Here is a 14,721-nt window from a genome sequence, read left to right as displayed (position 1 = left end):
CCGAGGCTCCTGGTGCAGGTGGAGGAAGGAGGCAGAGATGGACTTGACATTTGCTCCAAGCCTGCTCTAATTCAAACCTCTGCTTGTTCATCAGTACTTTATTTCATACAGTAAAGGTCAGGATTTGGGCTCAAGGCAGAGCCTTGACAAGAAAGCTCAAGCGGAAGGCGGGCTGGCCCTGGCATCTGTCGCTGGAGATAGTGGAGGAGGATGGAAGATGAGGAGCTAACTGGCCACATCTGCCCTCCACCATGGAGGTAAGAGGAAGCAGCCACTGCCTGGTGGTAGAAGCTGTCAGGATGAGTATCCTGACAACCGGCCACTGTCCTGAAATAAAAAAGCAAACATAATTTCTATGTCACCTTGCATAAGGGCCTCTTCTGGGCTTATGTGAGGCATGCCAACGTCTTTTCTAGTTTGTCCTTAAAGAGCCGAGTCATTTATTACAGCGTGCTGTCCCTGGGAAGAGAGGTGTCCCATGATGGGGTATACACAAAGGACCCTGTCAGCTTCCCTCATTCTGACCTTTCTACTTCTTGTTTCCCAATCCTGTTTCAAAGAATTTCTTTTGAGAAGTTGGCTGCCTTTTGCCTACTGCTCCTGTCTCCTTTCATCTACCTGCAGTACATCTTCATAGTGTATTCATCTTCAGGAATTCAATCACACTCTTGTTTTGAAGGTGGTGGAAGCACAACAAGGTCCCCAAATACAAGCCAGTGACTTTACCTGACACTCAACTGAAACAACCAGCTATTTATTCTGGTGGAGAACCCAGTGTGTTGAGAGCTTTTGACAGACGAGCGATGTAAAGGATCCTTCTCAAAGGCAATTTTACCCGAGCAGGATTTCTACCTTACAATGCTGATTAAAGAAGCTGCCCACTGCACAGAGTGAGCTAAGGCCCAGAGTAAGGTATACGTCCAGTCAACCTATGGCTCAGTGTGGCTATCACAAAATCAAGCAAGAGGCAGTGGCTTCGGTAGCCTCGCCTGCTACCAACAAGAGTATCCTAAGAAGCCCCTTCCAGGTCCATCACTAGGTCTTAGTCACAGGCGACAACCCAAAGGCTACCTAGGCTGATCTGCCACTTTGTTTTTACTTCCTGCAGTGAAGTACAAAGGGTCAAATCAGGACGCATGGGCCAGGGTAACTAAAGAGCCAGGGGAGAACCCAAAGGCTCTGGTATTGCTTGGTGTGCACAGGTGTGATGGATATTGACAGAGAGAGAGAGAGCACGCTCACATGAGCATGGCAAGCATGGGAAGATGGAAGAAAATGGAGACTCAGACGAACGGGCTTTAAAAAGAATACATGAAAAACTATGATCACATTGATTTGTGCTTATTATCCTTGGCTCTCCTTTTTTTGTCTTTTTCTCACTGGTAGTGGTAGTGCAAAGAGGGGAGTCATTGCTTTTAGGGCCCAGAAGTAAAATAAGCAAATAGAATCTAGGATTGGGGAATTTGAGGAAGTCGCCCAAAACTGCACATAAAATGAATGAGATAATTATAGGCTGCTGATTTTTAAATGTAGCTTATTAAATTAACTCTCCTTTAACAGGCGTTGGAGACTGTCAGGATAGGGTGTGTCCTATTGTAGACATTATCCTAGAGTTGTTTCCACCCCTTGCCCTTGTATCTGATTTTATGTACTTCAAAATGCCATTAGTTCACTCCAGTGACTTTAGTTCTATTGACAATGTTAATTCTCTGCCTGTACAAACCAAAGGCTACTCGGGATAAGCTGATTTTTGTTTATTATCTGACAAGACTCGAGATTACACTAAACTGATTTTGGTATGTCTCCCTTCAACCTGACCATATTGGACTTCTCTCAGCTTAACCATCAGAGTTGAATGCCTTTTTGTATTATATTTACACCCGAAATAAAAGTCATGTCTAATTTAAAATTAGCTACAGTAGTTTGCAAAAGGATGCATGTAATTGTGCAGGTTTAAACTATTAGTAAATTGAAAGGTTGGTGTCAGTGATCACACACGTACTTTAGCTAAAGCTGGTTCCAAGTGCAAGTCTAAAGGTCTGCTTCTCTTCTACCATATGATTAATTTGTTTGTGCCAGAGTTACTGATGCTTTGTGACCAGAATCATGTCAGGCAGGTCTCAGCAGGTCTGAATCAATATGGTCCTGCGTTGCCACTGCATCATAATTTTAATTGTCCCTTTCTATTACACTTAGCAATCAGATAGCAGGCAAGACTGAAATAACAAGAATAAACTTCTAAAGAGAGAGAAAGGTCCATTTTACAAAATTATAGTGGGAAGAAATCATACTGATTGGAATCTACTTCTGTATTTATGTGCATGTGTATGTTGCTAGACATTCATTTTTTACATTTAATCGTACCAGAACACAGCCACTTATGAAAAAGCCAAGGCCCACACCATCCTGATGTCTTTTGAGAGAGCTGGGACTCTTGCCCAGGACCATCTGAAGTGGAAACAAAACCAAGATGATCATAAAATGACACTCTATGCACTGATTCTAGCCTACCATATTGAACATTTCAGTCTTGCCAGAAATAAAATCCTTTTGTGATGAATCCTTATCGGTCACAATTTACCTTACTTTTCTGACACTTTTTATTTTGATTTTTGTCTTTCCTTAACTAGTCCTTCCCCTCTGAAGGTCTTTTTGTCAATACAGTCTGGCCTTCCATCTCCTCCTGAGTTCCACAGAAGACAACTATCATAATAGCACGTGACTTAACCGATCCACGGCAATGGGCCACACCTCCATAGAGGGGTACACCGAGCAGGCAGCCCCTGCTGTTAGAAGGCAGGTTTTCAGAACTGTGTGAACACTTTTAATATATTACTATTCCTCTGGGAACCAGCTACTTCTCTTCCCACTTCAGAAAACACATAATGGGACTTTGTGTTTCAATTTAACATCCCTTGAAAACGGAAATTTTTCCCCTTATAAGAAAAAAAAATAGAGTAAAGAGGGAGACGAAAGGCAAGAGAGAAATGAATTAGGCAGTCTCCAAAGCACACTGGCTCAACTGGGAAACTGCGACCAAAGCAAGCTCCATAATAGTATAATGACCTTTAATGAGTGTCTTGGGAAACAATACAGCCCTAGCATAAAAGACAAAGGGCAAAACTCATCATGGCTCTGCTGACACTAATTCAAAATGATTTTCAGAACAACTAAAGAATGTAAGAGAAGTAATCTGATCCGCCCATCTGACCTCACTTTGATTCAAGGGCCCTTCTCCTGCCATTTCTAATTGTCAAACCCTCTACATTTCACATCTGTTCATATTTAATGAAAAGCCCACTCTCACCACTGCTCTTGAGTCAACTTGCTCTGTCAAATGGGCACCACCCAACTCCACCACCAGAGAGGGATGCCTGGGGATTGCTATTGGAGCGCTGCCAGTGGAATTTCACGTAGAGACAGACATTTTTTTAATTGGAGAAGAAGGGCTTATGCGGGCCCAAGAAGGGGCTCAAATTGGAATGGATTTTTCTAACTTATTATTAATGGTCAAAGGTGAGTGGTCTCACACAGGGATGGATGAAATCTGCTTTTGTTTGATGGAGTGATGACGGCAGGATGACTGATGAAACGGAGAAGGCAAACCGCCCCCTGAGCTGTCAGTACCAGTTAAGGCTCCAACACACAGCCCAAAGCTCCACGTGTTCCCTGGTGGGGGCTGATTTTGGAGGCACAGGGGGGACAACATGCCACTCACAGAATGTTTCTTATAGAATGGGACAATCCCACCCCAAGATTTTCTTCTCCCTGGTCTCCATCAATGGTTGGATTAAATTGCACAGCTGAGAAATCCCTCTAATTAAGATTTCTCTTGGATATAATGGAAATTATACACACTGGGCACCATGGGGTCTACGTGGGGGACACAGAGTTTGCTGTGATTGGCATTGTTGGCCAGCGCCAGGACATGACCAAGGGGCCCTAGCTCAGAGCCACAGTGGCTCCTTTCTCTTCTCCACTGAATCTAGGCTAAGGTTTTAGAGCCTCATGATTATTTGAGAACAGAAGTTGTGCATTAGGCAGAAGGGTAAGCCAGCGGGGCTTGTGGTTACTTTCACCACCATCAGTCAAAGAGATGTGACCAATTCATGCCACCTCAGGCCCTCCTCTGCTCTTCCTCCCCAGTGCCTATATTTGAACGTGGTATCTTGCCACACATCGTAGACAGACAAGTTCTCTGTGCAGCTGTCTCTGTACTGGCTTATCTCTGTACTGGCATAGGAACTACAGAGAACTCTTCAGGGGAAAATAAAGTGATAAGGATTCATATGGCAGCATCTAAGGATTTTAACAGAAATCTTTCCAAGATTTTAGGCCCATGGGGCAGTCCACACTCCCTCTCAATGCAACCTCCATTAGGTATCACTTTGAAGTGAATCCTTTCCCTTGGCACTGCTCTGGAGCAGCAGGAAATCGTGAATCAGAAAGGATGACTCTCTGGTCCTAGATGAAAGTTTTCCAAATGCCTCCAATACGGCTCGATGCACAGATCATGCTTTGCACTTGAACTTCGGGCCCAAACATAAGCACCTGGCATGGCACACAGTGAAGTCCTGGTTCCTTGAGCCCCAGAGGCCTCATGGATCCCTGCAACACAGCCACACTCCGCTGGGACCAGCCTCAACACCGGCACAGGGGAGTCAAGCCAGTTCATTTTCCATGGGAATAAATGCTTAAGAGCTCAGTGATCTTCTTCCTCTTGTTGTCAGTGTACACCCACCCCTGCTGGGGAAAGTGTAGTTCAACCAGCTCTGAGTACTTGGAAGGCGAGAGGACAGGGAGCAAGAGGTTAGCAATAAATGTGTTGGGTGCTTTAAAGAGGAAGGGAGGAAGTGCAGAAACGAGAAGCATCTCCTACCTTCTATGCTACCAAAACATGAAAACAAAGTTAGTTATACTTCAAGTAAAGTCCTCCAGTGGAACCACAGCCCCTTTGGCACTTGGACCAAGACCCACGGTCCCAGGGTCTCAAACTGGAGCTTTCAGGAACTTCATTTATGAACCATATCAGAAAAACAGCAAAGTCCATGGTGAAGGCAAGGATAAGGGAGGTCTCAGGAAACTGACACATCTCAACCTTGCCAGCTACCAGCTGCATAACCTTGACAGGTTCTTTAACATCTCTGAGCTTGTGGATGACAAAGAAGACTGACATCAGAGGCCTGTGCTATGGACTCGGGGAAATCACAGAGGTTTCTGACTTAAATTTTTTGTTGGCATTTGGAATCACAATTGCTACAAGATACCTTAGTTAAACAGGGGCTATACTATTGGAAAAATAAAATATATTAATGGAATAGTCCTTCAAAATAGTCATCTTTCTGAGAAAAAGCTCTGGAATCCACTAGCCCAATGCAGGCTGACAGACATAGAATACTCTTTTCCAGAACAAAAGACAAAATCTGGCACGGGAGGAATGAGGCACAGGTTAGAGAGACACCGTAAAAAGAAAAAAAAAATACATACATACATATATATATATATCCATCTGCATCAAAACTGTTATATTTTGGAAGCTATCTAAGAAACTATCTAAGCTCACTAAAAGCAATTTAATTCTAGAGCTGGCTTGTTCTCGCTACACCCTTTCCTTCCTCCCTTTGATACAATTCAATTTACAGCCATTTCAAAAATATTAAGATGTACACTTCCGCATATCTCTGTATCAATACAGTAGGTGATATGCTGTCACTTTAATTTCCATTTACATTTATTTAAAGGAGAGAGAGGAAAGATATCACCAGACTGTAATACCACAGTCCTGCACGCTATTACGAGAAGCACAAGTTAAGAAAATCAGAAGGGAGGCCTTCCTCAGCACGTATACAGAGACACAGGCAGCTGGGGCAACATGTCACCACACAGCAGTTCACACTGGGAAGAAGACATCAGCCCGACTGACTCAGAACCACAGGGCACAGCACAAGACAGGGATGATACCACAGACAGCACAAACATGGAACTACATGTGTTGAGGTTAAACTTACAGGCACGGAAACTGGTGGAGCAATCATTAACAGAGACAGAAGAAAGTGGGAAGGCTCTCTCAAGGGTGTCCACGTTACCACGCACACGGCCTGACATGCACGAGCAGTCACGCTCAGAACGTCCGCAATCAAAACAACATGCCCGTCTCATTCTCTTGTAGATGGACATCTTGGCTATAACCGTGTGGTTGGATGGGAGGAGAGGAAGAGCGGCAATTAATGGCAAGGTCACACACAGCAAGGCAGCTGGAAGGGAGCTGAAGGGATTTAACACAGGTCTTAGTTCACTTTAACAGTCTTGACCCAGAAAAAAAATGCAGAGTGATTGTTGGTAACAGTTTGGTTGTACATCAAAAAAGCAGCGAAAATATAAATTGTCTTTATCGTCCCCCAAGGCTGTTGCACATGATTTTTCTCCCCTAGGTAAAGCGGTGACCACAGGAAAAGGGTATGGCTGAATACACTCAGGTTCTCAGATGGGAAGAAGAGCAAATTATCAACAGCAAAAAATGTAACCAACACTTTTCCCCTGGTACGATTAATACAGGAGGACAAAATACACACACTGCCAATCAATTAAATTAGTTGCTTATTTGGTATAATAAATGGTTTTTGCAAGAGGCAAAAATATCTAATATGTAGGCTTTCTAATTTCCATCCATTTCTGGGCATTAGGCAGAGGCTGGGATAAGCTTTCATCAAATTAGATGTGAAACGATTACGTGTTAATATAGAATCTGAGGATGCCTTTGCTGAACTTCCCGAGAGTGAGTTTACATGATGGCTACAGGAATTTAAATTTACTCTTGACAGAACAAATATCCAAATCTGTCCGTATAAGAAATGCAGCTACTCAAGACTAATGCTGCAGATTTGACATTAAAGGCAGTTCACAAATAAGAAATCACCAAAAGCATATGAGATGTTGCTCTATTGGAATGCATTTAGCTACTCATGGGTGTATTTTCTGCTTAAAGCTGAGAGGATCTGAAAATCGCATCTGCCTTTCTCTCCCCACCAAATAGAAATTCAGGAAGCAATCAGGCTATTGGTTAATCATATTCTTTTTTTTTTTTCCTTGTACAGAAAATATTTGCCAAAATCGATTAAAACTGACAAAACATGAAATAAAAGAATAGGTTCCGTGTGAAATATCTTAATGCAATTTGCATGCAGCATTGATAGCTCTTCTAAAGCTGGTATGGTAGGTTCTGCACTGCCTGGGGATCCAAACTGAGTGGTAACCTATAAAAGTTGTTGGAAGTCAGCATCGTAGTTTCCAATGCGCTTCACCTTTGCCTTTCAAGCCAATTTATATTTCAGTACAAGAGAAGGTTTTTGTACCTCACTTTGATGCTACAACAGGCAAACATGTTTGCTTATCACTTAGCATGAACTGGCCTGCTTCTCTCACAAGGTAGGAGAAGAATTCACATTTATTCTAAGCATTACTGCCAAATAGTAAACCTAAACTGAGGAGGTGTTATTCCCTGCATCCACACCTTCCATTTTGAAAGTCATTTCCCCCCCTCTTTCTTTTTCTTTGTAGAGAATGGTTGCACTCTTATTTTAAAATATGGCTTGTGGTTTTGCCCTCTTTGAATGTTACAGTCACCAGGAAGAGGGGTTTAAATCTCTCAAATGGGTCAAGTCCTGTTCTAAGACCTTTATGACTTGCCATACAGTATATTTGTCAAGCAAGGGTAACGTTATGATTGTGAAGAACAGGCACTGGGGGAGATGAATGAGAGATCTCTTCAGCAGCAACTCCATTCTTGTAAACTTGGCTCACATTTTTAGTGACATGTTCTTTTAGTGTCCTCGCTAGTCTGTTGTTCAGATCATCATGCAGCCCCAGCCCTGTTCAATGGTGGTATATCATTCCTTTGAGCTTTAGCTTTGACCAAAAAAATAAATAAATAAAAGTTCCACTATAGCATTTGAATCAGAGGAATTTAGAAGGCATGGTGTGAATGCCCAGACATCCCAAACAAACAGCAATGGCTGAAGTCAAGAAAGGGAAAAAAGTCTTCAATTAAAGACATGAACATAAATTTATCTTAAATGCATCCGGATCTGGCATACAATCTGCAGGCATTCCCTTGTTTTCTCCTTCTTATTTCTTTTACTGGAAATATTGATTTGTTATTTACACAGAAGAGGAAAACAAGGATGATTTTTTGTTTCATCATAGAAAATCGTTTTGAAAAACAATTTTTTTAATCAAATGCTGTAGCAGAAGAGAAGCCCATCAAACTCTGGAATGCTATGCTTCTCATTAGCAACAGTCCCTGGTTTTCATTTCCATACTGCCATTTTGGGTTTATATACAATAATAGAATCTAACACATTTATGGGGAAAGAAAGTTCTTATAAATATACCATCTTTAAGGATAAGGGGAAGGATGATGGAGATGAAATAACTTTTGAAACTATTTGTTCAGAGGTAAATGGATCAGAATGGGTGATGTAAACCTCCTACTTGATATGAGTTCAGGAGGAAACACAGCGACAAACCAGTGGCTCTCAGGGACTGTTTGCAACTGTTATTGTTAGCTGTTCTGGTGACCATGCATTGTTCTAAAATTTCTTATTGTTAGCATGCAGGAACAGGCTGAAACTGGTAATCGAAGCAGCAAAAAACCATTTGCTATAAGAAGATTAACTGTTAATTATAAGCAGTCACATTCCAAAGCAGCATATGCATAAAAAAGAAAACATGCTATTACTCGTCATTCCTTCCCAATCATTTTTACACTCACACCAAATGCAAAATAGAAATCTCAAAAGACAAACAAGTACCACCACCACCATCACCACACACACACACAAAGAAAAAAAAAATCAGCAAGAACGATCAATGAGAGGCTCAAAGACAAGACAGAAACAGTTAAAAACTATTGAGCCCCACATGTTGACAAACCTTCAGGAATCAGAATGTCTAGATCAAGGTGCCACCAACTGGGAAGGTGGCTCTTTTTCGCTACTGCTGGCATAGTCCATTTCCATTGACTCCCTGTCAGGTGTCTTCACCTAGAGACTTCTGGGTCCACTTTCTTAAAGGTAAGACCTGGTGGAGCGATTCATCAGGCTTGAAGGATATGAGTACTGGCCAGGAAGAACTCTCCTCTGGGCCATTATTCAAATCATGAACAAGCTCTTTAACTAAAAGCTGATGAGGAGTTGACTCCCTGGTGGTAGATGTTCCAAAAGAATTGAACACTGTCTGTGTAAAATTATACTCTCAAGTTGTAAAATTAAATTATATCAAAGTTAAGTCGTGGACCTCCTAATTTGGAAATTACCACCCCTCATCTCTCTCAACTCTCTCTGGCTTCCTGATCCTTCAATTTTGTTTTAGTGAATCAGGATATTCAGAACCACTGGTGTTTTGTTTCCATTTCTCAGTGGTTGTTTCCTTTTCTAGAGCTGATTTAGGTTAGAACGTTAATTTTAGATACGAAGAGTTCCACTTTAAATTCCCAAGGTTAGGTCTCAAAGTGCAACTTTGAAAGTTTCAGATTTATTAAAACAGAAGTAAATTTCTTATCTACTCCCTGGCCACACAAAGCGTCCTCTCTCCTTTGGTGTTTGCTAATTTTCTTTCTTACATAGTCACCCATTGTTCCCTTACCAAATCCCAATTCTCAGACGTTTTCCCCAGGATGTCAATGGTAATGCAAAGTAGATCTATGAGGACATCTAGTGGATCGATGTGGAAGAGCAGCTAGTTCATGGGCAATTGGAACTAGCCTTTCTCCAAAAGGAGCAGAAAGAGGACCCTGCTGTCTCTGAGAATTGAAATATGTGCAGTGTCATTTCAATTCAATGGCTTCTCACGATCCACAGCAGATGATTAGGGGTAGGGGGAATGAAAGGGTGAGAGGTCCTAGGAGATGAGCCTAGGGTCTGCAGCCACAGCTGGCACAGTAGGACTATTTCGGTGGCAGCTGACTGGGTCTCCTTTTTAAAGCCCTGCTGCAGCTTCCTGAGACTGGGAGCAGACAAGAGTGTGTCTCTGGCAAGTGTGAATACCGAAGCTACTTGTCATCCCATCTTAGGGCTCTTGAAACTTCATGCTCAATTAATTGCCCCGATAGGCCAACTTCACTCTAGGAAAGCAGAAATACAAGGCTCTAGGGACTCAGTTTACTGTGTGGTCCACTTCATAAAGTTCTTGTTATTGGGCCAGGGCCATGGATTCTATGAGGTTATGTGGTTGCTAAGAATTTGACCCTGGGTCTCATCTTCCTCCGAAGACCTAGGTCCTAGCAGTTTCAGAATTTGAGAAAAAGTTTTTATGTGCTTTTCTTCACCACGGTGAAGTGGATATTCAACCAATATTTCCATTATAACTTCCTAGTACTATTTAGAGACAAAATAAAAGTATTTCCCTAATGGACATCATCAAAACTATCTGTTTACTCTTGAATGTTTAAAACAAAAAGGCTTCTCAGAAGTGTTCTTGGACAACTTTTCCTCTATTCTGAAAGGCCGTGATCATGAGATCAGAAACCTGTTGGAAAGTGGCTGGTGAAGACGCAGCTCAGTTACTGCTCTTTCCTTAAGTCAAATGGATAATCAGCTGTCAAACTCAGGTTCTCTGCTGGCTGGCCTTTCTGAGCCAAGCCTGGAATGGAAGGAAGAATTGGATTCCATTCTATCCTCAGCACCATCTGCCTCCTGCATCAGCAACCAAATTGTCAGTCAATTTCCAATTGCAGAATCTTAATTTCCAGGGTGGATTGGAAGGGGCAGAAAAAAGCAGTACTGGACTGAGGGGCCCAAGTTGAGTTTTCCAACTGCTGGGGAAAAATATTTTAGATTTCAAGTGAAGCAAATTCAAGAGAAGACTGGGATGGAAGAAAAAAACATCTGCCATTCAATCAACAGATACTTCTCAGGTCACAACCTCACTTTTAAAATCAGTCAAATGAAGGAGGGATTATTTCCAAGCATAAACCCTGGAGCTACTCTTCATGGGCTCTGCAGCAACTAACATTACTAATAAAAATATCCACAGAAGAAAAAGTCCACCAGGATTTAAGGTGAGGCCTTTGATGTGGCACTGGGAATCAGAGAATATTCTTTCAAGTCCTATAAATGAGAAATGATATCTTCACTTAGCAAAATTCCTCCCATTACCTTCTGGAGTAAGAAGAAGGGTCTTCCAGGTGGTTTTCCAAAAACAGAAAGAGGAGAAAGAAAAAGCTAGTTAATGTTGGCAGCACAGAGCACACCAAGCTAGTTGATTCTGCCCCTAACAACCATATTGTGGCTGAGGAAGGCAGAAGTATTTGGCACTAGAGTTGTTGGTTGATTGACATCACATTTTCTCTCCAATTCTGAAGGAGCATTCAATTTAGTATGCAACTCTGCAGGTATGAAAGAGGGCCATGCCCTCAAGCCATGGTTAAAGGGTTCTGTCGATGAAAAAAGCCACAGAGTCGATTTTGGCAAGATTGTGCATTGAATTGAAGAAGGTCATTGTTGTGTTTTGTTTTTAAAGTGAGCAATCTATACGCTCCAAACACTGATGACTAACAAAAATCAGATGATCAACTTGCCTCTTTTGCTGCAAAGGAATGAGAGGACCGAATTTGAAACATCTTCTCCAAATTCTAGAGCCATTGGACTGAACTGTTCCACAGATTGGGTCTCCTTTTCAGTAGAGCCTTACAAACACGAGTAAAGACCCAAAGCTCAATGCTGGCCTTAAAAGCTCCTCCTCAATGGCCACATCTTGTTGAGTAAAAGGACATCCTATTCCTTGAGTAAGCTAGAGGTTCAGACACTTGCATTGACTTGTTCAGACTTATGTATAGCTCATTGCTGAAATGGAATGTTCTCCTCCAGTCAGTTTTTCTGCCTTAAACAGGTAAACAGATCTTCCAAGATGTCTGACTAACACTCATAAAGCAACTGGGTGTGTCCTACTGAGTACTGACTAAAAGAAAAACTTCATTGTAAAGCTAGGAAACTTCGTAGACTGCAGAAAATAATTACCACTGTGCAAATACTTGTCTCCAGTAAGACAATTGAGATACTTACAGTCCCAAAGTTGAGTAACCAATTAATTATCTAGTGAGCACTTCTCATATGGAGAGGCATATACTGCAATAAATATATCACACTATGGAATATCTCTACTCTTATATGTAAAAATATGAATTTTTGCATATAAGAATGTACATATATTCTGATACATCATGGTACATATTGTGTGTGTGTGTGTGTATATATATATCACAACATGGGAATATATATGTGGCATATGTGTTTCCTTTAGGAGAGGAATTGAAGCTCAATAGCAAAGGAGACCAAGTATAATTTATCAAAGGCAAGCATGACAATTACCCCAGCTGATGAAGTATCTACAGCTATAGTGGTAATTATTTCAGCCTAATCAGAGTCCCTTAAAAGTCCTGAGACAAGGTCTTCAAGAGAAACACACTGTTGTCAAGGTCTTATTTTCAAATGGAAAAATAAGACAGTGCCCGAAGCTGGCCAGAGCCTGGGGACTGCGGTGGATGGATGGAGAGCAGGCTCCCTGTGGACTCTCCGGCTCCAGACTACTCTGTATACTGCGTTGGGGGATGAAGGAGTTGGGGCATGATGTCACTGCTACATGCAACATAAATACCAAAAGTAAAAAGGAAACTACAACTGTACAGAAAATTAAAAGAGTATCTCTTCTAGAGAAAGACAGGGGGAACTGGACTCCGGGCTGCTGGGAACCCGTTTTACTCACAATATATCACTACCAGTGTGCAGTTAAAATAGAGTAGGGGCCGTATTCCAAGGCAGCAAAGAGAAAAAAAATAAATCAAAGATATGTCAATGATTTGCAGTCAAAGAAAATTCCTTCAAACACATCAAACTAGACATTACTTGTCCCCTAGGAGTCCACACTTTGGCAAACTTTTAGAGGCTGGGGGAAGAAATATAAATCATTAGACAATGTTTGTTACACAGAAAAAGAAAATGGGTAAATAGTAGACCCTGAGAACTTGCTCCTCGGCCAGACAGCTGAATTTGACTCTTTTCCTTGATAGAGAGCTATGAAGAAATGGAAAGAAATGCAAACGTTAAACTATACTATCACAGGATTTCCAGAAATGGAATGTCCGCACCTGATATTTCTCCAGATGAGATGACGTGAAATTTTGAAGGTTACTGAATGAAAGTGAATGAGGAGGTAGGGGTGGAGGTGAAAGGGGGAAGACTGGGTTGGGGAAGGAGGGTTAGGAAGCTATGGGTAAGGGCCAGCGACTGTCATGGGCTCTGCCCTCAAGGGATCTACCATTCCAGGGTGAATTATTAATACCCGGACTAACACGTTTGGACAGATGAGTATGTGGGTCAGCTGTCTTCTCCAACTTAGACTGGGAACCAAGCAATGTCTGTTCAAAGGCATAGGGGTCCCCACAGTGTGTTATTAATAATCCTAGTTTCTTCTAATTAAAGTTTCTTTGCAACTAAAACATCTTCTCCAATTTCCTCACTTGCCTGACCTACATGGGGAGGTTTATTTTTAATAATTCATTTTATTCTAACCACCCCCTCACCTCATACACACATCTGCATCCTGCCCTCTGTTCTATGGCCTTTCAATTAGTAGGAACAATATTCGGACAATTCTGAATGTTACATAGCCAAAGGCCTTTGTGAAATGAAGAAGCTGAGGTTGGGGGAGGAGGCACGCAGACGTACAGAGAAGGAAGTGAGGCCCTTGTTGCACTGGCTTGGCTTTGTAGAGGCAGGCCTTTTGCAGCAATTGGTGCAGTGTGTAATGGGAGATTATATACCTCACTAGCTCCACCAACTTTAAAGGAAATGAAGAGAATAAAATTATTTCAAACAATTATGTGCCTCTCTCTCCAGGATGAAGCTAAAGCCTGCTGCGGTTTACTTGTCTGGAACCAAGGTGGAAAAATATCCTAGAGGCCAAATCCTTATTTCTTATTTCTCGGGACAGTTTAGTCTGCTGTGTTCCACTATGGCATCCTATGAGGGACATTCCAGTGTCAGAGCAAGAGTCAGGGAAGTTCTCACTTCATCCTTCCACTTCCACTCCTTCCTCCAGAGAATGCTCTCTCCATCTGGACACCAGGGACATCTTTTAAACTAAGAACTAATGATGACATTTCCTCACTTAAAATCTTCCAATGACTTCCTAATAAAGGACTAAAACCCCCACTTCTTACCACGGCTCCTCTCTCCCTCTCTAATCTCATCTCATACTATTATCTCCCCAGTGCCATTGGTCTTTCTTCTATCCTTCAAACACCACAAATTCATTCCTGCCTCCTGACCTTGACCTTTGCTCTTCTCCTTATCTGGATTGGGTCTTGACCTCAACATCAGCCCTGACTGAGGCCTTCCTGACCTTCCAAGCTATAAAGTAGCACCACTGCATTATTCCTCAACCCTCAGACAGTCTCTTCTCTCCACTTAGCACTGGCTATCTCCGAATTTATTTATTTACAAGATCATGGTTTGTATCCATTCACCGGAGTAAAAGATTCAGAAGGGCAGGGACTTTACCTTGTTCACCACTCCATCCCTGGAACCAAAAATAGCACCTCATTCAAAGAAGATACTCAAAAATATGTGAATGGCTAATCAATACTTGAATCACAGTCTTGCTATTTCCTTGATACTCTGTGGGACGAGGGTCTGGCAAATATCCTGTCAGGGATTATTGGCCTCA

General features: G+C 42.0%; 1 protein-coding gene across 9 annotated transcripts in view; it reads right to left on the bottom strand.

Moving 5' to 3' along the window:
* The window catches only part of KCNMA1 (potassium calcium-activated channel subfamily M alpha 1), a 762,160-nt gene that overhangs the window by 122,395 nt on the left and 625,044 nt on the right, over nucleotides 1–14,721 (bottom strand). For 3 of the 9 annotated variants that reach the window (XM_007962879.3, XM_038010343.2, XM_073019033.1), the window contains exon 19: nucleotides 6,009–6,182. The exons of the other annotated variants lie outside the window; for them this stretch is intronic. In XM_007962879.3, the coding sequence (XP_007961070.1) occupies nucleotides 6,009–6,182 (174 nt within the window). The remainder of the gene's footprint in view (nucleotides 1–6,008; nucleotides 6,183–14,721) is intronic. 9 annotated transcript variants of the gene reach the window in all.

Source organism: Chlorocebus sabaeus, chromosome 9 (assembly GCF_047675955.1).
Source record: "Chlorocebus sabaeus isolate Y175 chromosome 9, mChlSab1.0.hap1, whole genome shotgun sequence".
Lineage (NCBI taxonomy): Eukaryota > Metazoa > Chordata > Mammalia > Primates > Cercopithecidae > Chlorocebus > Chlorocebus sabaeus.
The sequence above is the reverse complement of the archived record's forward strand: the minus strand, read 5'-3'. Positions and strand labels throughout refer to the sequence as shown.